Raw genomic sequence first — 24525 nt, 5'->3', positions numbered from 1 at the left:
CTCTGAAGATCACTCTCACACCTGAGGTCAGAGGATCAAGCATTTTAATAGGCTTTTTTTTTTTTACCGTGAGCCAGTACTCTTTATAAAGAGGTGCCCCTTACGGCAATTTTATGTCATATGCCCTTCCCAGTTCTTTCTCTAAGATAATTCTGGAAACAAATGAGTTTCTCTTCAACATCCAGGCAAACTCTTCCACATAGACTTTGGATATATTTTGGGCCGCGATCCGAAGCCTCTTCCGCCTCCAATGAAGCTGAATAAAGAAATGGTGGAAGGCATGGGAGGCACACAGAGCGAGCAGTACCAAGAATTTCGTAAACAGTGTTACACGGCTTTTCTCCACCTTCGAAGGTAAGTTGGTTTGCTTGACATCAGGATCTTTGGAAATTCATTTCATGGAGCAAGAGGAGTTGTCCAAATGTATTCATTCTTTAGCATCACTCCTTTTCAGAACAATACAGGCAACGATATTTCTTAATATACATTTGGTATGTATTTTGATAAGTAGTCAAATATCAAGGGAAGAGAAGATAAAACTTCTTGCTTACCCACTAATTGCCTGGTTGTTATTCCACCAAATAGGAAGCTGGAATTGCACAAGATTAGGTAAACACCAAAAAAAAAAAAAGAAAACCACAACCCCAAAGCTGTTACCGTCCAGTCAATTCCGACTCAAAGTGACCCTTTGGGACAGAATAAAACTGCCCCATAGAGTTTCGATGAAGCGGCTGATGGATTTGAACTGCCAACCTTTTGGTTAACAGCCGAACTCTTAACTGCTGTGCCACCAGGGCTTATAGGTAAACACGGAGGCATCAGAATCAGTGGCTTGACATCATGTTCATAAAATGTGCTATGCATACTTCAGCACTATGAGGATAGAGATAAATCCTCCAGTCCTGGAGCTCTGCAGTCACCACACTGGGTTTTTTTCCTTATCCCTGGCAGACTTATTTCTTTAAGAAAGAATGAAGCATTTAACTTACTTAAAGTGAAATTAGCTCATTTTCATTCTTTAGCACCTTTATCAGTCATGTTTTTGGTTGTTCTTCAAGAAGGAGAGGAGGGAACGACCAGAAATTTAGTTAAGTGACTGAAAAGTAAATGTTACACATAATTTTGTCTTTCTTTTTTGCACCTCATCAGCTCATCTGCTGAAAAATTGGTTTTTCCGTATCCCTTATATTTCTGTTTCCTTTGTTCTAGTTAGGACAACATCAATATATCGTCAGGAAAAAAAATGTCATATTTATTAAATTCGAGACACGGCCCTGATGATTAATCAAAAATGGCAGGACAATTTGACTCTTAACTGTTTTCAGCCTAAGTACAGTAAGCAAATATTCTAAGTCCAGCAGAAAACCCCAGCCCAGGAGACATACCTACGGGTTCTTCCGGATAAAAATATAACTGGAGGATAGTGAGTTGTTCTGTGCATGTGGTTTCTATCTAGTTTGTTTTCATAACCTTATTACTTCATATAGTGCTTGGAACATAGACACTGAATATACGTTTATTGAATGAGAACTCTCGGTATTTGTATGAGAACCCCCAGATTTTCTGATTCAGTAGGTCTTCGTCGAGGTCAGGTTCCCAGGTGATGTTGATGTTTCTGGTCCCAGAAAAACTGCTGTCCTTTTTTAATCAGGGTTCTTTTTTGCAATGACTAAATAGGCCTTCATTGTTAATTCAGTCTCTACATGTATGGTAAACCCTTGAACATGTATTTTACAAAGTGCCACATTATTTATCTTTTGGAGAGCACAGTGGCTCAGTTTTACTTTCCAGAAATGCTAAAAGAATAACAATAAGATCAGTGCTCTTTCTATTTCCCTGGTGAGAGAGGTGGGAGTCCAACTTTAGTATCTGGGATTTTTAATTTAAAATAATCAAAGCCTATAGAGAACTAGATGGAACCATGATGATCTCAGTGAGGAGGCAGGCAAGATGATATGAAATGATAGCTTGAGAAATGTCAAAGGCTCTATCTTATTGAAAGTCAAAGGAAAACAGTTTGCTTTATAAACTGTCATTGATAATGGATTAGTAGCAATTCAGCAGAATGAGCAAACAGACAAGTTATTAATGGGAGCCAAAGTTAGACTTTCTTCACTACAAAGAAGAATCGCAAGGGGATTAATCTAAATAATCTGCTAAATCTTCATGAAAAGTGCTTTATTTATTTATTTTTTTTTAATTCAGTGTACTTCACTTAAGCTGAGCCCTAATATCTTGATCAACATTTATTTTTTAATATTGTGTTTTCAAGTATGGTTCCATTAGTAAAAAACTGCCCTTAAAAGAATTAACCTGGTATTCAGAAGCTTGTTTGGAACAAAGGCTATTTGAGCCTTTTATTACTGAGGCTTGTAGATACGACCAGTCACCTTCTTTTCTGGTTTTTGTTGATTGCTGATAACTTCTTCAACAAGAAACCATTAAATAGCATAGGACCACATAAGCAGTGCAGTCCCTTTTGAACTGAGTTAAGTTACAATTATGCAGATGGAGGACACATTTTATGGAGTTTCAGTTTTCATGTAATAAAATATATTACCATTAATTTTATTAATACATATCACACCAATAATTAATTTTTTAACAATAACTCATGACAACAGTAGTAATGTTAAAAAAAATTGTAAACCTTAAATATTCAAGGAAAACATAACTCTTTGTTTAACCCGTGTTTATGCCAAGTACCTTGATAGACAGTGGTGATACAAAGATGGCCAAAATTTTTAGGTAGAAGCCTCCAGTACAGAAAATAGGAATGCATTTAACTAGATCAAGGGAGGTTCTTACAGTTTCTTAGAGGTCGTTTGCCTAGTGACTTTCATGAATTTGTTGATCACACCTTTCATCATTAATGACATTGTTTTCCCCTCAAGATAGTACAATTATTGAATAATTTCTCAGGATTCCATTTTAATCTTTGTTATATGTAAAATGACGAGACTGTAAGACGAAGAGGTCTCTCAAACATTGTAAGAACCTCATTCGATGTTCCCATTTTCAGTATTGAAGGCTTTTATGAAAACTTCAGGCCATGTTTATATGACCAGTGTGCAGTATGGTGCTTGGCATGATCATGGGTTAAAAGAAATATTTTCTTTGAACAATGTATTCAACCTGCTCTTTTTAAAAAATTCAAAATATTAAACATCCCTCCTTACATCTTTGTTTAGATTTAATTTAGCATATTTTCCTCACTATCATTTTTCTTTTACTTCTATACTTTTTTTTTAGGTACTGTTTTTTGATAATGGTTTTTAAAGATTTCTAGTAATCATTAAATCTGTTTTTCTGGGTAGGCTATTGAATGGACTACCATATTTGATACATACTTTGTATTTTGGTTGACTTGTTCTGTCTTGAATGGAAAACACAACGTAATGACTAGAGGCAAAATAACGAGTAAGCACGGTATGCACTGACTTAGAGTAAGGAAGGTACACACGGGCTTAATTGTGCTTACTTATTAGTAATCCGTCCCTGGTAAAGGCAACGGATGTAAACAATGGTTAAGGTAGTGACAAATTACCCGCAAATTTGAATGTTTTATTTATTTACAGTCCATTATCATTTGCCATTACAATAGAGGCATCCCTTGTTGGTTAAATTTAAACCAGCAGATAATCCAGAAAGCATTAATATTTGCCTTTAAGAAAAACCACAAAGGCAAAAGTTGTAGCATAGATTCTGGCTACCCATTAGAATCATCTAGCGAACTTTTTAACAAAACTACTCATATGGGCCCATCGGATTCAATTTGTCTGGTATTGGTCCAGGCATTGATAGTTTAAGAAGGTCCCAGGTGAATCTGATGGGAAGCTAGATTTGAGAACCTCTCATATATCCTTTCAAAACTGAGCCTTGTATTTCCCTCCTTATAATACCTTGTAGCAGATTCCTAATATTGCCCCATAGCAAGATTGGGAAGAACTGTATAATCAACAAAGCAGAGTATGAATAATTCAGGGCTAGTTGAAAGAGCATCTTTTTTCCATAAGACATAATATGTAACAGCTGCCTATACCCTACTGACAACACATTCTTTGCAGCCCTCTCAAGTGGATCCTACGTACCACAGCGCTTGGAGAAGGGCTTGGTGCCCTTCTTGCTCCCTGTGGACACTTCCAAATTATTGCCTTCTTAAACAAGAAAAAGTTACATAAACATGTGCAACTCCATTAAAGATCATACCGTCAGATATAGTATGCACTGCTGACCAGCATCTGCCTACCTCCCTGTAACTTTTTATTCATTGAAAACTTTCATTGTCTTCCTTTTTGTGAGTACTGTTGAGGTTACCATCCACAGGAACGATCCAGCCATGCCCTGGCCTCTCAGGCTCTTGTTCTCCTCGTCTAGTACCAACTATAGCCACACTCTGGAGCCCTGGTGGTACAGTGTTTTAAGAGCTCGGCTGCTAACCGAAAGGTCAGCAGTTCGAATCCACCAGTCACTCCTTGGAAACCCAGTGGTGCAGCTCCGCTTAGACCTATAGGGTCGCTATGAGTCAGAATCAGTTCGACCGCACCGGGTTTGTTTTTGTTTTTTGGTTTTGGTAGCCAGTCCCTATTACCTATACTAGTAATTCATCCCCTCCACAATCTCAATTCCAAGCTTCCCACTCTCTGACCAATGCCTCTTGTACTTCCAGCTCTTTTTTAGATGTGCTTTCATTCCTACAAATCTTCATTCTCATAATATTTCCAATCGCATCACTCTATCACCACACATAATCTACCTCATATTCTTTAATCCTTTTCCCACTGAGTTTTATAGTCCAAAACTGTAATCACTTTTTTTTTTTTTTGCCTCTCAACTCTCTCCGTAAGCATTTTCATCCAGTCCTATAGCCTCACCAGCCGAAATTCCAACTCTTCTCAGAACTGTCATCATCTTGTCTCATGCCTACAGTGCAATAGCTGTATATTACTGAAGGAAATCCTAGAATTGTGGTGTTGTCTTCCTTTAAGTCTGTGGCTCTCAACCAGGAACTATCGCACACTCTGTCCTCCCCCAGGGCACATTGGGCAATGTCTGGAAATGTTTTTGATCACAACTGGGTGAGTGCTACTGGCATCTAGTGGGTAAAGTCCAGGGATACTGGTAACCATTGCACTGCTGCCCTATTTCTCCACCTTCCTTCATAACAAAACCACTTCGAAAAGTTCTGTTCCCACTGTCTACTTAATTGCCTTCTTTAGTAAGGCTTCCATTCTTATTCTGCTATTGAAACTGATTTTATCAAGATAAACAGTTAACTTTACCAAATCCAGTGGTCACTTTTGCACAGTTGACCACTCCCTTGTTCCTGAAAGCCTGTCTTAGATTTCCTTTTGCCTTATTGCCTACTCCTATCTTTGCTGATTTCTCCCCTTCTCGGTCTAACCTCTAAATATTGGACTGTGTACAGGCCCCATTATGGTTACAAAGGGTTTAGGCTTGAATCTTTTCTTTTTCCCCCTAAACTCTCTCTTCAAACATTTTCATTCAGTTCTATGACTTTAAGTAGCATCCATGTGTGATGGTTTGGGATTAATCCGATCAGCCCTGATCTCTCCTCTGAGTTAGTCTAACTGGCTGTTTTATATCTCTACTAAGAATCTAATAGGCATCTCAATAAATCCAAAATGGAATTCTTCATTTCCTGCTTGAAATCCTGTTCCTCCTTCATTATTCAGTCTTTCCTATTTTGGTGCATAACACTAGTGCCCTGTTACTTAATCCAAATCCTTGGTGACACTCAATTTTCCTACCCTTTTCCCCTGCTCCCATTGAAACCGTTAGCAAATGTCACTCATTCCATCTCCAAAGTACATCTTGATAGTCTCCATATTGCTTCTTCTCCACTGGATTTCTATGAAATGGTTTCCCTACCTCCATTAATATTCCTTACGAGATGGTCAGTGTGCGCCTTTAAAACTACGTATACTTGAACTCCATTAAAACTTTGCCCCAGGTGATGGTCCAAATACAGTGTCCTAGAATTTGACCATTTTATACTGAGCCCTCCTTTTCAAGAAAGTAGGGTAGAGACGACAAGAAAAGGAGCAGGGATCTTTTTCCCTCTGCTTTTAAAGTAAGAGCATTAAATATTTTAAATAGTTTTTAAGTAACAGGTACTGCTCTTTATACTGTAGATAGATAGATAGATGGCTGGGATAAAGATTCTGTATCAACTAAACCCTCACCTTCATTCCCTGGAGAAGACTGTGTAAGGCACGGTGTTAACCCTTTTACTGAGCCCGGCTAAAAACCATCGTTGCCTAAAACCAGAGCTTCCTTTACTCATATCTGTCTTCCTTTACTCACATCCATCTCCTTCACCACTCCAGTGCTAAGAAGGGGCCACCCAGATCATAGCTGCCCAAGAGGAGAGTGCTCTGGAGTAGGGGTGACGTGTCCTAGTGTAGACCTACCTATACCTTTCCTCACAAGGCTGCAATTAGGAAAATGAGCATCTGGACCACTAACATTCTGTCTCTTTGTTTGCAGAAAGAAGGAGAGTCTAGGTATAAACCTTTAGTTTAAAAGGGCAGCATATTCCAAAAATATCATTATTTAAGTATCTTGTCCATTTTAAATTCAGTAGAGTACTAGCTATTTTCTTCTCTATCTAGGATTGTTTATACCCAGGCCAGTCACTGTAGTGACTCTAGTGAAATCATGAGTACTGTAGCATTCTTGGAGAATACTTTTAAGTAATTAGTGGAGTGGCATTATTTCCCTTTCATTCATTTAGTCGAGTCACACTGAGTTAGTCTTACGGTAGCAGATGCTTGTCCTTATCTATAGCGAAGATGGATCTACATTGTTTAGGAAAATACTAGTTAGGGATAAAGTAAATTCTCTTTAGATCACTTCTAAAAGGAATGTATTTGCTAAAGAATGAAAAGAGTGCCATTATTAGATGGTTGCTTCAGAAGTTTGCTCTGTGGTGTGGGACCTAGGAATGGTTTAGATGTTTTTTCCAGGCTTGCTTTTCATCGAGACGTCTGATGAATAGTCTCGTGTTCTGTTTTCATTGGTGTGATTGTAATCATCATAAAGATCCACGTACCGTTATTTTTGAATGTTCTTGATTTGAGAAATAAATGCAAAATTGTAACTCTTTGTTAATTTTTTTCTTTCCCACTCTCCTTTAGGTATTCTAATCTGATTTTGAACTTATTTTCCTTGATGGTAGATGCAAACATTCCAGATATTGCTCTTGAACCAGATAAAACTGTGAAAAAGGTAATTTTTGTATATCCTCAAATACCACAGTATACTTTTCATATCTAAAAGATGTTAGGGTTTTAACAACCCATTTTCTGTTGTAGTCATGAATCCTAGACTCTTAAGTAATGTAAGTTAAGAAAGATAACTTTTGTGTGGCAGAACCTTAAATGTCATTGGCATGTGCCAGTATGTCACAGCATTGAGATAATATTCTTGACCAGACTTAACAGAGAGAACGTCATAATTTTTTCACATTCTAGAATACAGCAACTTTCCCAAGTCTTCTGGGGCCAGTTCTGTCCCCTTCTTACTCACAACCACATGATAGGTCACTATTTCTGGAGAGACAGCTTGCTCTTTGTCCTGAAAAGTTTAGTTCATCCTAAACAGTTATTCAGAACTATCTTTACCTTGAGCTCTAGTAGAGATGGGAGGAAGGGCAGCAGATTTGAAGGTTTTTGTCTGAATCAGTTTCTAATTCTTTTTTTTGTTTTTCTATTTGTTAGCTTGTTTGTTTTTGAGGGAGATATAAAGCACTTTATTTACCCAAAGGTAACATTTAAATGATCTTAAATATCAGTGTGGTTATCAATATTATACTTCAAAGAAAGAAAGTGCAGCTTGTTAACTTCTTACAAGGATAAACTTAATTTGAAGGGCAGTTATTAGTCTCAGAGATGCCATTCCTCAGGTGGTTGAAAATTATAATTAGCATCAAAAAGCCCAAATTCTGATATAACTAACTCTGCCCATTATTAGATACTTCTATGAATTGAACATGAATGACGCTAATCTCTTTTGTTATTTTTTAAGTCTTTGAAAAACAATGGGAGGGATTTTAACTTAAATATTTTTATTGTTTAACCATTTAAGAAAACTACATCCTTATTAGGGTTCCATTTATTCTTTTATGTAGCCAGCACTCTTCCAATTAAAAAAATAAAAAAATTTCTTTCCCCAATAGGAGGAAATGGACTGCTTTTCACACTATCTTTAGTCATGTCTTATTTTGTGTTTTGTTTTCCTTCACTAAGCTCATCTATCAAGAAGTATAATTGGTTGATAAAAAAAATTTCCTTAGCTGAAATCGGTGGCTGCACCAGATTTCAAAAGTTGTTGTCTTTTTTTGCATCTGCTGAATTCAGGATTAGTTTTGCTCTTTATTTTTAAACCCATTTATCTCTGTCAGACGTTCAGTCTTACTTGACTTCATGCACGTTCACAGGTCATTTATGAAAGCTCTAACAGTATTTGTCAAACTGAATTTTTTCAGTTTCTTCTGTCAGTTGAGCTATGTTGTTCTTATTCTTTATTAGGTCCTTTGTTCTTTCTCTGTTCCTGTTTCAGAAAATCATGATTTTACTGTTTGAGTATAATGTCCTTTTGCTATTACCTATCTTATTATAGTACTCTTTTAAAAACATGAACCAATTCATTTTTGGGGGGTAAAAAAGAAAAAGAGAAGAAAAGCATGTACATCAGTGACTTTTCTTTTAGACCAGTACTCACTAGCAATTTAGTGTTGTGTCAATTAAGTGAACCTTAAAAAAGGCATTGCATCATCAGTTCCCCCAAAAGGGTATTTCATAAGAGTTTGCTTTCTGCTATATTTTATCAAGAATATGGAATAATCAAATGAAACAAACTTGACATTAAAGTCATAATAACTGCAAAGTTATGCTGGCATTAGCTAAATTTTTTTTTCATATTGGTTGACTTATTTATGAGAAGTAAAAGTAGACTTTTATACTTTGATGAAAAAAACTGTTGGCTTTTCTTGGAAAATTTTTGCTTTGGCTTCATGTATGGAAAGCAGCTAGGAAACAGAGGAGTACACTTGAGGCTTAAGTCTCCAGAGAAGTACAAATTATTCAAATTATTTGAGTCATCCTAAGAAAGTACACAGTATTTCCCTGTCCTCGTTTATTTTAGAGTATGTATAGTTGAAAAATTTTGGAAACCGGTTATTTATGTATATATTTATACACATATGTATATATTTATGTATAGAATGCATAGTGTTTTTGTTAACCAGATATATTTCTTAAAAATACCACTGGCCAAAAATTTGAAATGGGGTTAAAATTTTAAGTACATAATCATCAACGACAGACATCAAATTGAGTGTCTTGTAGTAGCAGGTTAGTGTGCCACTCCAGGCTTGGTGCTATACGAAGCTTGCTGGAAAATGATTTTAATCTTACAAACCTAATTACTTAAAATAGTTACCAGGGTAGTCTTAATGAAATAATACATACTGATAAAATAGCAAAGTGTTTTGGTGCAGGTATCATAACTAAAGCATAGTGGATAGATTAATTTCTAACAGTGAGCAAGTAGATCATAGTAGTTGTTTTTTTTTTAAATACATTTTTCTATGGAATATTTAAATAATGAAAAAAAATAAGACATGACAAAAGCTAGTGTGGTAAGTAGTCCAGGCTCATGTAACAAACATCCATGTAACTATTACCCATATTCATCAAATACTGACATTTTGCCCAGATTAATTTAGATCCTGTTTTATTAATGAATTGAAATGCTATAAATTAGTGTTGAATTGCTCACACCTCCATTCCCCTGTGGGTAAGGGTAATCATTCTTCTGAGGTTTACGTATATGCTTCCCATGCATGTTTTTTAGACTTTATTCATTCACTCAACAATATTTATTGAGTTGTTTACTATACATCTAACGCTGTCCCTGTGATTGGGTTATGGTAATAAAATTCTCGGCTCCTGTGGAGCTTACCTTTGTAGTAAAAGAGATGACAAGAAACAAGATAAAGTAATTAAAATATATACTATATTAGATAATGATCAGTTGTATAGAGGAAAAAATAAGAAAAGGAGGGAGATGAGATATTGAGTTAGCAGTGGTATTGGAAATTTTAGATTTGGTGGCCAAGAAAAGACTTCACTGAGAAGGGGGAGTCAGCTCTGCATGAATAAATTAAAAGGATGGGTTTTATAAATGTAGTATGGGAATAAGATTTCTTAGTCTAATTCTGTAGAATACACTGGTGAATGAAGAAAACTTAAAACATTTGAGATTAAAAAAAAAAACATATATTTGCTAGCAAATTATTAACTGTGTTACTAGGGAGAGGGATGAAAGAAGAAAATCACCTACCTTCAAGGAATTTTAAATCTTCTTAGCTTTTTGGTACATATGAATCTCTATTCGGGGGGGGGGGGAGTAAAAGAGAGGGTTTAAGTTTGTTGTTGTGTGCCATTGAGTCGATTTTCAACTCATAACGACCCCATGTGACAGTAGAACTGCCCCATACAATTTTCTAGGCTGTAATCTTAGAAGAAGATAATCTTTAAGGTCTGTCTCCCATGGAGTTGCTGGGTGGGCTTGAACCACCAGCCTTTTGGTTAGCAGCAGAGTTCTTACCTGTTGCGTGACCGGGGCTCCTTGGTTTGAGTTTAGGTGAGTGGTAAAACGTGACCACTTGACAGTGTTTTTTCATTCATGTTTTCCTTTAATTTAGTGATTAAAAAAGAAGCCTTTTATAACTGTTCTAACATAAACGTTTGCTCAAAGTAATTTAACTAGATAATACTATTTGGTGTTGAAGAATTAAGTGGATGTGTTTAGCCTCTAAATTGATCTTTAAACTTTAAAACAAACTAGAAAATTATATATTACAAGCAGTTATAAAGATCTGTTCTGGCTGATCTGTAAAGTTAAATTATATTTGGTGCCTAGAAGATCAATAAACACTAAAGCCATGATAACACTGTCATGGTATTTTGGGGCTGTAGTTTTTTTTTTTTTTTTTTAATAGTAGCCATTAAATAGTGATCTTATTATAAGATTATTTAAAGGATTGATTATCTTTTAGGAATAGTTGGATGGTGGTTCAGTTTTTGCTATCTTTTTCATTTTAATTGATCTTTATTTTAAGTGTTGGGTTTTAGTTAAGTAAGGAATTATTATTTTTTTAGTTCTAATGCCCCTCAAGTAATCAAATGAACTTGGCAACAAAATAATATTTAGATTAAAACACTTCTTTTACTCTGATCTATTAAACTTGTTCTTTTGTTGTAATCACTTTTGTGATTAAATCATTAGGAATGAGAACAAGGAAAAGATGTTTTTCAAATTCTAATGTATTAAGAAAGAAGAATTTAATAGAGAACATTGTTTTTATTACTTTAATGAAAGTCACTATTATTTCAGAGATGCTAAATATTAAATTATTTTAAGGCAAGGCCTTGTTTCTGTTAATGAATGTTAAATTAGTCTCTTATATAAGCTTGTCAGTTTCTCCAAAGAAGTCAGCTGAGATTCTTTCTGACCAGGATTGCACGGAATCTATAGATCAGTTTGGGGAGTATGCCATCCTGATAATGTCACCTCTTCCAGTTTATGAACATGAGTTGTTTTCCATTTAGATCTTTTTTAATTTCTTTCAAAATTTTATTGTTTTCATAGTATGCATTTCTTTTGTTAAATTTATTGCTTTTTTTGATGCTATTATAAATGGAATTGTTTACTTAATTTCATTTTTGGATTGTTCCTTGCAAGTGTATAGAAATACAATTAATTTCGGGGTATATTCTTGTATCCTGCAGTCTTGCTGAATTCATTTATTAGTTCTAATATAGGCATTCCCTGGGTTATTGTGAATGAGATCCATTCCTAACTGTGTCTTTAAGCTGAATTTGTAGGTAAGTCAGAACAGGTACATACAGTTCTGGTTTAGCTTTACTTTAGGTACAAGAAAAGGCTCAAAGCCTTTTCAATTAGTTATTAGCCGTATATGCAGCAAGTGGAGATGATTGTGATGAAGAATTTGTTGTGAATGGTTCAGTAGTTTCAAAGTGAGGGCAAGTTTACGTAACATTAAAGGGGTAGTATAAGTGGTTCGTAAGTCAGAAACCCTGGTAGCATGGTGGTTAAGAGCTACAGCTGCTAACCAAAAGTTGGCAGTTTGAATCCACCAGATGCTCCTTGGAAACCATATGGGGCAGTTCTACTCTGTCCTATAGGGTCGCTGTGAGTTGAAATTGACTCGACAGCAATGGGTTTGGTTTTTTTTTTTGGTAAGTCATAAGTTCAAAACCTGCGTGTAGTTTTTTTAGTGAATTCCTTAGGATTTTGTGTATACATGCTCATGACATCTGTGAATAGAGATAGTTTTCCTGTTTTTTTTTTTATTTCAGTCTGGATGCCTTTTATTTCTTTATCTTGTCTCATTGCCCTGGCTAAGAACCACCAGTATAATGTTGAACAGAACTGAAAAGAGCAGTCAGGCTTGCCTGGTTCTTGATCTCAGAAGGAAAACATCCTATCTTTTACCATTAAGTATGTTAGCTGTAGGTTTTTCATAGATGTTCATTATCAGATTAAGGACATTTCCTTGTATTCCCAGTTTATTGATTGTTTTCATCATGAGAGGTTGTTAGATTTTATCAAATGTTTTTAATGCATGTGTTGAGATGGTCATGTGATTTTTGTTTTTTGTTATTCTATTGATATGATTCATTACATTAGTATAGAGGATTAGATTTGGGTATATCCTTACTGATAAGATGTAAGAGGATAGAGTTTGGAGCTGTTGGGAAAGCAGGAAATTAGGGAAGAAGTTTTGGAAAGGGAAAATCACATATAATCAGCATATAAAATTTTCAATCTTCTTATAAAATTTTTCCAAATCCTGGCTGAATATGAAACTCTGCAGACCCCAGGTTTTCAGCAAAACAACAGCAACAACAACAAAAAATACCAGCATTGGAAGCTTAAGGAATTGAGTGGCAATTTTCAGCACAGGGAGTACAGAGTTTGGAGTTTGATTTTAGCCAAGTTAACTGCCTGGTGGAATGAATCTTCATAGAGCATCAGCAAATCCACACAATTCATAACAGGGATAAAGTGGAAGAAATTGTTAACAATATGTTACAGTTTAAACCTTATATATTTCTGTGCTTCAAAGGCCAGAGTAGCAGGGGCAGGGGTTTGGGGACCATGGTTTCAGGGGACACCTAGGTCAATTGGCATAGTAAAATCTATTAAGAAAACATTCCACATCCCACTTTGGTGAGTGGCATCTGGAGTCTTAAACGCTAGCAAGTGGCCGTATAAGATGCATCAATTGGTCTCAAACCACAAAAGAGAATGAAAAACACCAAAGACACAAGGTGATCATGAGCCCAAGAGACAGAAAGGGCCATATAAATCAGAAACTACATCAGCCTGAGACCAGAAGAACTAGATGATACCCGGCTACAACTGATGACTGCCCTGGTAAGGAACACAACAGAAAATCCCTGATACAGCAGGAGAGCAGTGGGATCCAGACCTCAAATTCTCATAAAAAGACCAGACTTAATGGTTTGACTGAGACTAGAATGAACCTGGAGGTCATGGTTTCCAGACCTTCTGTTAGCCCAAGACTGGAACCATTCCCAAAGTCAACTCTTCAGGCAGGGATTGGACTGGATGATAAGATAGAAAGCGATACTGGTGAGGAGTGAGGTTCTTGGCTCAAGTAGACACATGAGACTATGTGGGCAGGTCCTGTCTAGAGGGAAGATGAGAAGGCAGAGGAGGACAGGAGCTGGCTGAATGGACGCAGGGAATAGGGAATATAGGGTGGAGAGAAGGAGTGTGCTGTCTCATTAGGGAGACAGAAACTAGGAGTACATAGCAAGGTATATATAAATTTTTGTATGAGAGACTGACTTGATTTGTAAACTTTCGCTTAAAGCACAAGTAAAAAACAAAACAAAAATCTTACAGAGTTCTGGATTTGAAAAAAAATACAGCACATCTTTGAGTATTCAAAGAATGGTTTTTTTAAATTTGAAGGGCCTGATTGAATTAAATTTTCTGTTTACATAGTTTAGTTTTTTCATTGTTGTTATTGTACTTAAAAATATTTACAACCAACAAGCATAGGGTGTAACGAAAGAGCATGTTAATGAAAACAGTAAACTACAACACTCAAAAGATTGATATTCAACACTTGTAAGTTATGAATAATTTTAGGGGGCATAGAAATAGCTACTAATAGAGTATAGTAGTATCTACATCAGTTTGATTCTGTCTCTTCAAAATATGTCTGTTTTCATTAAAAAGACTAACAGACTGCTCTCTTCTAGGTTCAGGACAAATTCCGTCTAGACCTGTCTGACGAAGAGGCAGTGCACTACATGCAGAGTCTGATTGATGAAAGTGTCCACGCTCTGTTTGCCGCCGTGGTAGAACAGATTCACAAGTTTGCCCAGGTAAGTGCTCTGAGGCAGTGCATTTTTATCTCAGCTTCTCCATGTACTATTCCATAGTCGTTCAAGAGCCACACTTTGCACCTGCTTACTGGCATCCTTTTGATTTATTTATCTTTTGGTGGAGCCCTTTTGAGCTCTTGCCAGCCTGCTGAAGTGTACATGTTCCATGTGTTAGTAACTCTAAAACACATTCCGCTTAAAATTTCTCAGTAACGACTGACTTGTTGGGGACATCCTGTCCCTTGTAGTCAGTGATGATTATAAATCCTGCTTGAGAGTGATCTTGGTTCTAGCAGAAGCCTTAGCAAGTGAGACTTTAACACTTGCTGGGCTTTGGTAAATGGTAGAGCGCTAACGAAGACTTTAGAAGCTTTCTATGAAATGAAGTCCATGCCACACACTAAAAAGGTATATTTGTAGCTAGGCAAATGAAATTGTGAGCGTTATTTGCAACCCTTTTTTTATTATTATTGGCATGGGCCTTTTCCCATAGAGAAAATAGTGGGTGATGGAAGGAATTGGCAATAGAGATGGGCATCCTTTTAAATTAGACACCAGAGGGAAGATGATTTTATAAGTATTAACTAAAATAGGTGATTATGTTTCTTGAAAAGAAATATTCTGTTTCCTAGGTCCCTAGTCTTCAATTCTCCAGTAAAATTCCAGTAGAAATACTAATCTGGTTAAATGGTTATTAATAATCAAACTTTTGGCTTGCTTATTACAAACTCTTTGGAGCTAGGATTTTTTTAAATTTTTAAAAAACGTTTATTGTGGTGAAGTATATGTAGTAAAACATTTCAGCCATTTTTATATGTATAATTCAGGGACATTAACGGCATTCAGCATTTTGTGCAACAATCATCACTGTAGAATAGATTCTTGGTAAGAAAATAATGTAGAAAACCAGGGCTATGGCAACATGAAATTAAGAGTTAAAAACAGCTGTCTGGATGATTCTTGTGTCTTAATCAATTGTCATCATCCTCCTAGACTGGTAACAGTGAAGGGTTAATGTGGCATGGCTATTTATGTAAAGCTTTTTAGATCCTATTTTATCTCCATTTTATAATAGACACAGTAGGACAGCTTCACTTTGTGTTTATTTGAACACTGTACTTCAGAGGGAACCGTCCCATTTTTTATTATCATATAATGTTTGCTGTAACCTTCCAAGGTGACTTTTAGCATTACCCCTCTTTTATAGATGAGGGGACTGACCCATATAAAAAGTTAAGTGCTTCCTAGCTTAGCAAAGTAAGGTTGTTTTCATCCTAAGATATGGACTCGAAAATGCTCACACTATTTTTTAGGCTTCCTTCAACATGTTGCCTGTTCCCCATATCATTGTGCAACTGAAACAATATCAAAATAAGAGTAATCAAACAATGTTAAGGAGCCCTGGCGGCATAGTGGTTAAGAGCTTGGCTGCTAACCAAAAGGCCAGCAGCTGGAATCCACCAGCCGTTCCCCGGAAACCCTGTGGGGCAGTTCTACTCTGTCCTGTATTGTCGCTATGAGCCAGAGTCAACTCAAGGGCAGTGGGTATGGATAACGATGTTAAATTTCACTGGAACTTGCTTAGAAAAGGGATGCTAAATAGGGCCTTCCCTTCACATAAGCCTTTTCAAATTGTAAAATTATAGACGCACAGCTGTTTCTTAGCTCGTCTCTGGAGAAGTGTATTTCCCTGTGATGGCTGTCACACTTCCACACATGTATTGCCCAAGGATTTATACTAATAAATCACATGTGCGCTCACATTCTGATGACCAGCACCTGGTTTCATCACGTGCAGCATTTTTTAGGAATTCAGTATTGCTTTATGCTAATTTTAGTCCCTTTCCTATTAGACAATATGGATTGTAGAACCAGGTTTTTTTTTTTTAATTGGAGCTAGACTGATACTTGTTAACCAAAGTTATAGTAGTTTCAGCATAAAGGAAATTATATTCTAAAAGAAGACTAGAAATTGTCAGCTACAACTATTACATTGAAATGCTGAAAAGGCTCATTTTCTTCCATCATGCAATTCCTTAGGAAGGATAGAGATTAAACACTGCAATATTTGTTGCCTAGCAACACTCACCTATTAGTGGTACAAATTTTCCACTGCAAAACATTTTATTTGGGTCATTGTCTTTGAAATCATACCATCAGAACTCTTCTTCCTGCTGGAGTGATCTTTAAAGAGCTTTATAGTCTTGTCTAAGGAGCCCTGGTGGCACAGTGGTTAAGCACTCAGCTGCTAATCAAAAGATGGGCGGTTCAAATCCACAACCGCTTTCCAGGAGAAAGATGTGGCAGTCTGTTTTCATAAAGATTACAGCCTTGGAAACCCTATGGGGTAGTTCTACTGTGTTATACAGGGTTACTGTGAGACAGAATTGACTCGATAGCAACGGGGTATAGTATTGTCTGCACTAGAAAGGTAGAAGTTACTGGTTTGAGTCAGTTACGGCTCTAAAACTAGGTTTTTCAATTGTAGTCTCTCACGCTACAGTCCATTTCCTCCTCGTTTGTACTGTTGCTGCCTCTGTCTTCACTGAGTGATGGTAACAGTGTGGAGTATGGGGTATGGTTCCCATTAGTCTTAATACATATTAAATCTAGCCAACTGAGCCTTGGTAGATTAACTAGAGTTTGAGATGTATTTTTTTCAGACTGAATATAAAAAGAACAGATTGGATTAAAAAGCTTAAGGCCACTCAAGAGACTAGGAACACACCAACCCTATCCATTTAGCAAGAATCCTTACTTGACTGCTGTGGTGTCTAGCGAGGGAAGAGCACAGGTGCAGGCCGAGTCTCACTAACTACAGGCACATCAGTACCATAGTCCACCTTATGTGTTTTAAAGGAACCGCAACTCTATACTTGGAGAGGGGGGGTAAAAAACAACTAAAAAAGGGGGACAATAATGTAGTTAATTTGCCTGACATCTCCCCCACAGAGCATATTTTCCCCAGTAGATGTTGAGAGGTGTTGCTTCAAAAGTCTTTGATTGACCAAGTGCCTCCCATAATATGGTATCTTACCACGCTGGATGTGAGTCCAGCAGCGAATAGTCTCATTTTGTTGTACAGCCTGACCTCTGAGTACAAGTCATCTGTCCTTTGTACTGCTCAACCACAGGTTTTTTTTTTTTTTTTTTTTTTGTATCAGTGCTGGGAAAAAAGCTACCTGTTTTGGGCTTTTTTTTTTTTTGAGGGGGGGAAAGGGGCTTTTTTGATAGATGCCTCTCTGTTGCCTTCTGAAGGGCTTTTCTTGGGTAATTTTGCCTATTTATATTCCTATTTTGCCTTTATGTGCCAATTTTAGCACTAATCCCTATGTAGGATGTGTTTCCGCTGTAACTGCTCTACTCTCATGTATTTGTGGGAAGGCAACCTTTTAAGGGCAGCTGGTCACCCCCAGGTATTCAGAATTGGGGAGCTAAGACCATTCAAGCCCATCTCTCTCGTTATTTCCCTAGTAAAATATAAACATTACCTGGGTCCAGTGTATATAGAAACACATTTGTATTGTGTTTGTATGTATATTCACATACATACATATGTATATTCACATAGCCTTTGACAGTCAGAAAAAGAGTGTCGTGTTGGCGTTAGCACTCCATTTTGTTTTAGTTTTTTGAAAGTCACTATTTCCATGAGTCAAAAGAATTTGTTTTTAAGACTTTGTAACAGTAAATGTAATAATAGTAAATGTTCAGAAGTCTTGGTTGTCTAGTGCTGCTGTAACAGAAATACCACAAATGGATGACTTTAACAAAGAGAAAGCGTATCAGCTCCAGGGGATGGCTTTCTCTCTCCGTTGGCCCTGGGGGAAGGTCCTTGTCCTCAGTCTTCCCCTGGTCGAGGAGCTTCTCAGGTGCAGGGACCCCAGGTCCAAAGGACACGCCCTGCTCCTGGTGCTGCTTTCTTGGTGGTGTGAGGTTCCCCCTCTCTGCTAGCTTCTCTTTCCTTTTATCTTTTGAGAGAGAAAAGGTGGTGTAGGCCACACCCCAGGGAAACTCCCTTTACATTGCATGAGGGATGTGACCCGGTAAAGGTGTTACAATTCCACCCTAACCCTCTTTAACATAAAATTGCAATCACAAAATGGAGGATACATTTTTGGGGGGACATAATTCAAACCATGACATTTAGATATACTTACAGACTCTACTGTATCTAGTTGTAAATGTACCATAACATATATTTGTGAACTTTATATATAAATGTTTGGTCTTATTTAATACATTTAAGGCTATCACTATTTAAAGCCATACATCAGCAACACCATTGTGGAAACGTAAAATTATCAAGGACAAGAATTTTGTTCACATTTTTCTTTAATAATTTCATTTAAAATCCCTTATGCCTAGATGTAGTATTATTTAGGTCTTGCTTGTAAGTGAATACATCAGTAGAAAAGAAAATCACCTTAATTTTCTAATCAAAACTGACTCTTTTCTAACACATAATTGTCTTTAATAATAGAAATAAAAGAACATAATTTATGAATTTATTATTTCTTGCAAATATTAAGGAGTATGTAGTGTTTAGCTGTGACATAGATACATGAGTTTCTACATGCAAAATAGAACTAACAACGTATTGTATGTTTAAAGCATTACCAGGAACTAAGATATGTAAATGCAATTACAGATTCTTCTTTGAGCATGTTTTGGTTTTTTTAACATTACTTAATTCATACCGTCTTCTCAGTATTTTTCTTTTGGCGACCCACTTTTGCTTCTTATTCTCAGTGCTTTTTCTAACTTCCTTATTTGTACAAATTGACTGTAATACTGAATTCCCCTTTACAACTTGAACACTTTTCCTTTTTCCTCTTACAAGTCAGACTGGAGTAACATGGAATTCCCTCTGGTTTTAAATCTTGGTCTACTTAAGTACTTACTCATAGTTCTCAGGAGGCTGAAAACTGTATAGCCCCAATTACTCTAATAAAAAAAAAAAATAGCCATGTACAAAGCCAAAAAAGTATTTCCCAGTATACCTAATACAGAGAGAGTCTCCCTTTATGCTCATTGCCCCTTATTTTGCCACATAAACACATATGACTCTTGTATAAATAGTTAAAAACTATTTAATTCTGTGGCAAAATACAATTTCTTCAGCTCTAAAACCAAGTATTTTTTAATTTAGTAAATCGTTTTCTAAAGACCCAGATGATTCCCCAACTAGTGGCTTAAATAAGTAAATAACTTAACACCTGTTTATTATACAGACCAATTTTTATTATTTTGTGTCCCAAATCTATTCCTAATTTATTTGAATTAGCCTTAGAAAAATAATAATAACAGAAACAGTGATAATAGCAATAATAAGAACCTTTTGAAGAATTAAATGTGCCAGGAATTATGTAATGTGCTCTTTCTGCATCACGTAGGTTAATTCCCACTCTGTGGAGTAAATGTATCATCAGGCCTCTTTTGTAAATGGGAAAACTGAGACTTAGGTAGGTTGAATAACTTCCCCAAGGCCGCAGGGCTGATAGGTGACAAACCCCAGATTCAAACCCAAACCCAAGGTTCTAGAAACAGACCCAAAAATCCACTGCCTTCAAGTTGATACTGACTCACAGTGACCCCATGAGGTTCCCAAGGCAGTAAATCTCTACAGAAACAGACTGCCACAGCATCTTTCTTCTATGGAGCTGCTGGTGGTTTTGAGCCAGTGACTTTTCAGTTGGCAGTCAATTACTTTATCCACTGTGCCACCAGGGCTTCTTTAGAAGTAGACACTAGTAACTAAATAGTGGTTTTCACAATATACACCTAATGTTGGGTTTATTATACTTGAGTAGATTTTAATGCAAAAAACAAGTTTGTTTTTTTAACTTGTGGAATTTGTAAGTGGCTTTTCACTTTTCTGTCCCTAATCTTTCATCTGACCATCCCCCCCCCAAAAAAGGTATTAGCTTTTCAGACAGCCAAGAGATTATGATATATATATATATACACACACACATATATATATATATATATATATATTGGAGCCCTGGTGGTACAGTGGTTAAGAGATCGGCTGCTAATCAAAAGGTTGGCAGTTCAAATCCACCAGCCACTCCCTGGAAACCTTATGGGCCAGTTCTACTCTGTCCTGTAGAGTCGCTGTGAGTTGGAATCAACTTGACAGCAATGGGTTTGGTGTTTTTGGTTTTTATATATATGAAGGTATCACTGGGAACGGTTAATCCTGGGTAAATATGGGATAACATTCATTTTGCACATTGGCCAGTGCCAACTGGTGCACTATAATCAGCACTGCTGTAGAACTACCCATTAAAACCATAATGTTTAAAAAAAAAATACAGGCAATTGTTACAAGATAAATGTTTTACAGCCTTATGATTAGTTAATTATTGTAATAGCAGCTGTCAATAGAATGCCCCATAATTTTTAGTTAAAATGCACTACAGTTTACTTTTCATCTCTATAAATTTAATTTCCTTATCTTCTCTAAAGAAGGTTTTCAAACACTTGCATATATAATCCTTGGTAAAGTTTACTCCTGTTTGCTTCGTTAATTGCTCTTAGTAAGATTAGTTGTTATACCAACTATTATTTTCCTGTCCCTCTATATCAAACTTATAAAAAATTTTTCAGCTGTACAGGGAATTGAATATTTTGGGACTTGCTCTGTGTTCTGCTACAGAGTTGTACTAAATGTTTTTCCTATAGCTGCAGACACTTTGAAGCATTTAGGAAATGAATTAGATACCATCAGTTCACTAGCAGCATTGTCCTCATATATACAGACATACATATGCACACATGCAGTTTTTAATTGCTTCCAAATTGCTTGGAGGATAATGTTTAGATTTCCTAGTGTGTCAGTGAGGAACCTTAACAAGTTGACTTTAACCTGCATGTCAAATCTTCTACCAGCCCTCCAAAAGAATCTTCTTTGTAGCTCCAATGCTCTTCCCCAACCTCCATGTAATTCTTTACACCGTAAGACATGTTTGTTCTTTGCTTGGAATAAGTTCCCTACCTATTTTCCCAACTTTTGGGTGTGTGTGTGGGCTGGGACTTCTGTATATAAGCATTTTGTCTTCAGGAATTTTGATTTAAGGAAAACCCTAAGGAGCACAAATTGGCTCTGACATGTGAGGTTGCCATGAGTCAAAATCGACTCGATGACAACTGGTTTGGCTTGGTTTTGGGTCTTGGAGATCTTCCATAGAATCTGAACAAGTTCTTGGTATATGGGAGACACCAAATAAATGTATGTGGTTTTATATGAGTGTCAAGGACTGTTGAAGAAATTTGTTTTTACTTTTTCTGATATTGACCTTAATGAAAATATTTAAACTTCTTAAATTATAAATTACATTCTTTTTATTAACATTAATAATCTTACCACGTTCTTTCAAGAATTACCAACTTAAATCGTAACAGATTAAAACCGGTCAGCTTCTTGGGTTCTTTCACATTTTTACATATACACACGTGTGCATGCACACGCAGACTTTCAGCTGAAGTGTTTTTTCCTCACTTTCCCTCTCTGAATAATAATGACAGGACGTTCATAGCAGGAAAGTTTTGTTACACATAAACAGCATCCTAATTCCTCTAAGGTAATGCCAACATATATTTCATTGAACAAAGCACACATGAGATGTGAATAACTCTATGCATATTCACCCATTGAAAATTGTCAAAGTCCTTACTGAGAGAATGGGTGATTGACAACATCTGCACATGTTTAAGACAATCATTAACTGATACATCAAAATTAACAGCACGCTCTCAGTTGGACTGAAAGGTAAATTTAAGAGAGAATAATAAAGAGAAGGCAGAGTCACATATATAGCATTATAAGCCTTATGTGAGTTAACTGTGAGGGTGTCTCGCACAAAATATGTGCTAAAAATGTTCTTTTCTTTTAACTTGCACTTGGCATGCCATTGTTACTGTTCCAGTTTTACTGTGTTGGTCCCAGAACTCCTCTTCCATGGAACAAATACCTCTCTTGTTCTTACAGAACTTCTTCCTTTGATTCGATTCCCACACCTTTCTGGAATGAACTGGTAGCACTCTGTGGAATAAGCTACAGGTTTTTAGGCTCTCCAAAAAAGGTGTTAGTAAACCCACTATTCAAAATATTGACCGTCTAATAACTACAGAAACTAGTGAGATTTTTGCTTTTCTAGGGCTGGATGAGATTTTTCCTGCCATGTAATAATTGGGGCATATTGAACTTAAAATCAGCAAACATCCCTCTCCCCCAAAGATTTTTTCGTATAAATTGATCTTTAAGCAAAGTCTCAGGAATCCTTTGCAGTCTGATTAATTGCAGTCCTCCTGATGGCATTTAGCAAAGTAATTCATTTTTTAATACAAGTCTTAAAGGATTCAAATTAGCTGAGTGATTTTATTTTTATTAAAGAATTACGTGTTTGTCTCTTTAAAAGCTTTTTTTTTTTAATTTAAGAACTGTAGATTCTATTGCTTATCTTTATTTTTGAATAGTGAAGTTAATTATTTCCTTTTTGTTTCTTTTCAATTTTTATAGTACTGGAGAAAATGAAACTGGGTTTGACCGGTCAAGATGCTTGGCTCAGTATGAAAACTACTTTAGATGGCAACCTGCATATAATGAAGACTTCGGAGTAACAAGCAAGGAAAAGAAGACTTAACCTTGAAGATACTGGATTTCTTAAATGCCACATGTTGCCTAAATTCAGTTTCGTGACAACCGAAGTGTTGTTTCTTAAACATGGACTTGAAGGATTTCTTTTGAAATATTGTATATATTTGTTTTTAAGTGTACACATTGTTAATACGCTAAGAAATGAGATGCTTGTTCCTGGATCATGTATGTATTGTGAGAGTTCGGGAGGAATTTATCTGAAATAGTAAAACATTCTACTCTTTTCAACTTAAAATGTCTTTTTTTCCCTCATCTTTTCACATCAGGACAACAGTGATATGACTTCAGATTCATTGTCTCAGTTTGGGGTTTTGTCTTCCTCTCCTGTTTGTTTGTTTTTGCCCAAGTTAAAATAGTTAAAGTTTTACATATTACAGAGCTCATTCTTGTAAGTTCAAGAACTACTTTTATTTCAAAAAAGACAGTCATTTCTTCTTACTTGTAAATACTGGCTTTTTGAAAATTACAGTTCTTCGTTCTCCTAGATTATAAGTATATAGAGTAGGATATAAAAATGTATCTTTCTGGGTAACTGTCCAAAAAGTACTATGACAACAGTTTTTAGATTTAAGGTATTTTTACTTCAGATAAGCATACATTTTTTAATTCACAAATTGTAATAAGTCCTTTTCTGATGCAAATTTAATTTTCTAAAGCTTTTGCAGTAGCTCCCTTAGACCTGTTACTGTAACATATGTTTCCGACTTAAGCAAAAAAAATTTTTTTTTAATCTTTTGAGACTAGAAATCTTATCACTTTTTTTTTTTTTTTTTTGCCTCACGGAACCTCGAGGAGAAGAAACATACACAAATGCGATGAGCAGCATAATTGTGCAGATGGACATGTTGCATAGTCACACAGTCATGTGGCTTTGGGAAGAAGAACATCTTACTCCTTTGGTGCTGAATGAACACTGACTGCCTAGTGCCAGGAAAGACAGAAGACGGAGGTTTCAAGTATGGCAGTGTCAGAGAATGTCATCATAATTAATGTGTCACCAAGTTCTTACCCCTGAGCTTGCCTCTTTAGAGTGGGGATGTCAGCTGAAAAGCAAGCATATATCAACAGACATCATAGAGGCATAAAGAATGTGGTTTGTGTAAAATATACATGCAGGTTAGAAAAAGGTAAAGATAAAAAGAACTTTGGGAATTATCTTAAAAAGAGTTTTATGCCTAAACTAATTGGCTACCTCCATCTTACTTTTTCTTTCCTTCTCATTTTTTGGTTCAGAAGTTAACAAGAACATTAATTAGAATTTCTTTCACCAACTTAATTTCAACAATCTGGCTTCTTGAAGAAACATTTCCTTTTAAATCTCATAAAAGAGATCTCAGTTTGGCATTTTTTCTTAAAAAAAAAAAAGTTAAAATAACTATCAAAAAA

At 36.1% G+C, this 24525-nt stretch overlaps 1 protein-coding gene across 3 annotated transcripts in view; it reads left to right on the top strand.

Annotated features, from left to right (window-relative positions):
• PIK3C3 (phosphatidylinositol 3-kinase catalytic subunit type 3) overlaps positions 1 to 23869 on the top strand; it is a 144220-nt gene extending 120351 nt beyond the window's left edge. Inside the window, exons 21-24 of one of the 3 annotated variants that reach the window (XM_023543837.2) lie at positions 186 to 354; positions 7161 to 7251; positions 14349 to 14474; positions 23002 to 23869. In XM_023543837.2, the coding sequence (XP_023399605.1) occupies positions 186 to 354; positions 7161 to 7251; positions 14349 to 14474; positions 23002 to 23016 (401 nt within the window). In that variant the 3' untranslated portion in view covers positions 23017 to 23869. The remainder of the gene's footprint in view (positions 1 to 185; positions 355 to 7160; positions 7252 to 14348; positions 14475 to 23001) is intronic. The other 2 variants (XM_064294591.1, XM_064294590.1) reach the window with 2 other exon arrangements.
• The last annotated feature ends 656 nt before the right edge of the window (positions 23870 to 24525 follow it).

Source organism: Loxodonta africana, chromosome 11, assembly GCF_030014295.1.
Source record: "Loxodonta africana isolate mLoxAfr1 chromosome 11, mLoxAfr1.hap2, whole genome shotgun sequence".
Taxonomy (NCBI): Eukaryota; Metazoa; Chordata; class Mammalia; order Proboscidea; family Elephantidae; genus Loxodonta; species Loxodonta africana.
The sequence above is the reverse complement of the archived record's forward strand: the minus strand, read 5'-3'. Positions and strand labels throughout refer to the sequence as shown.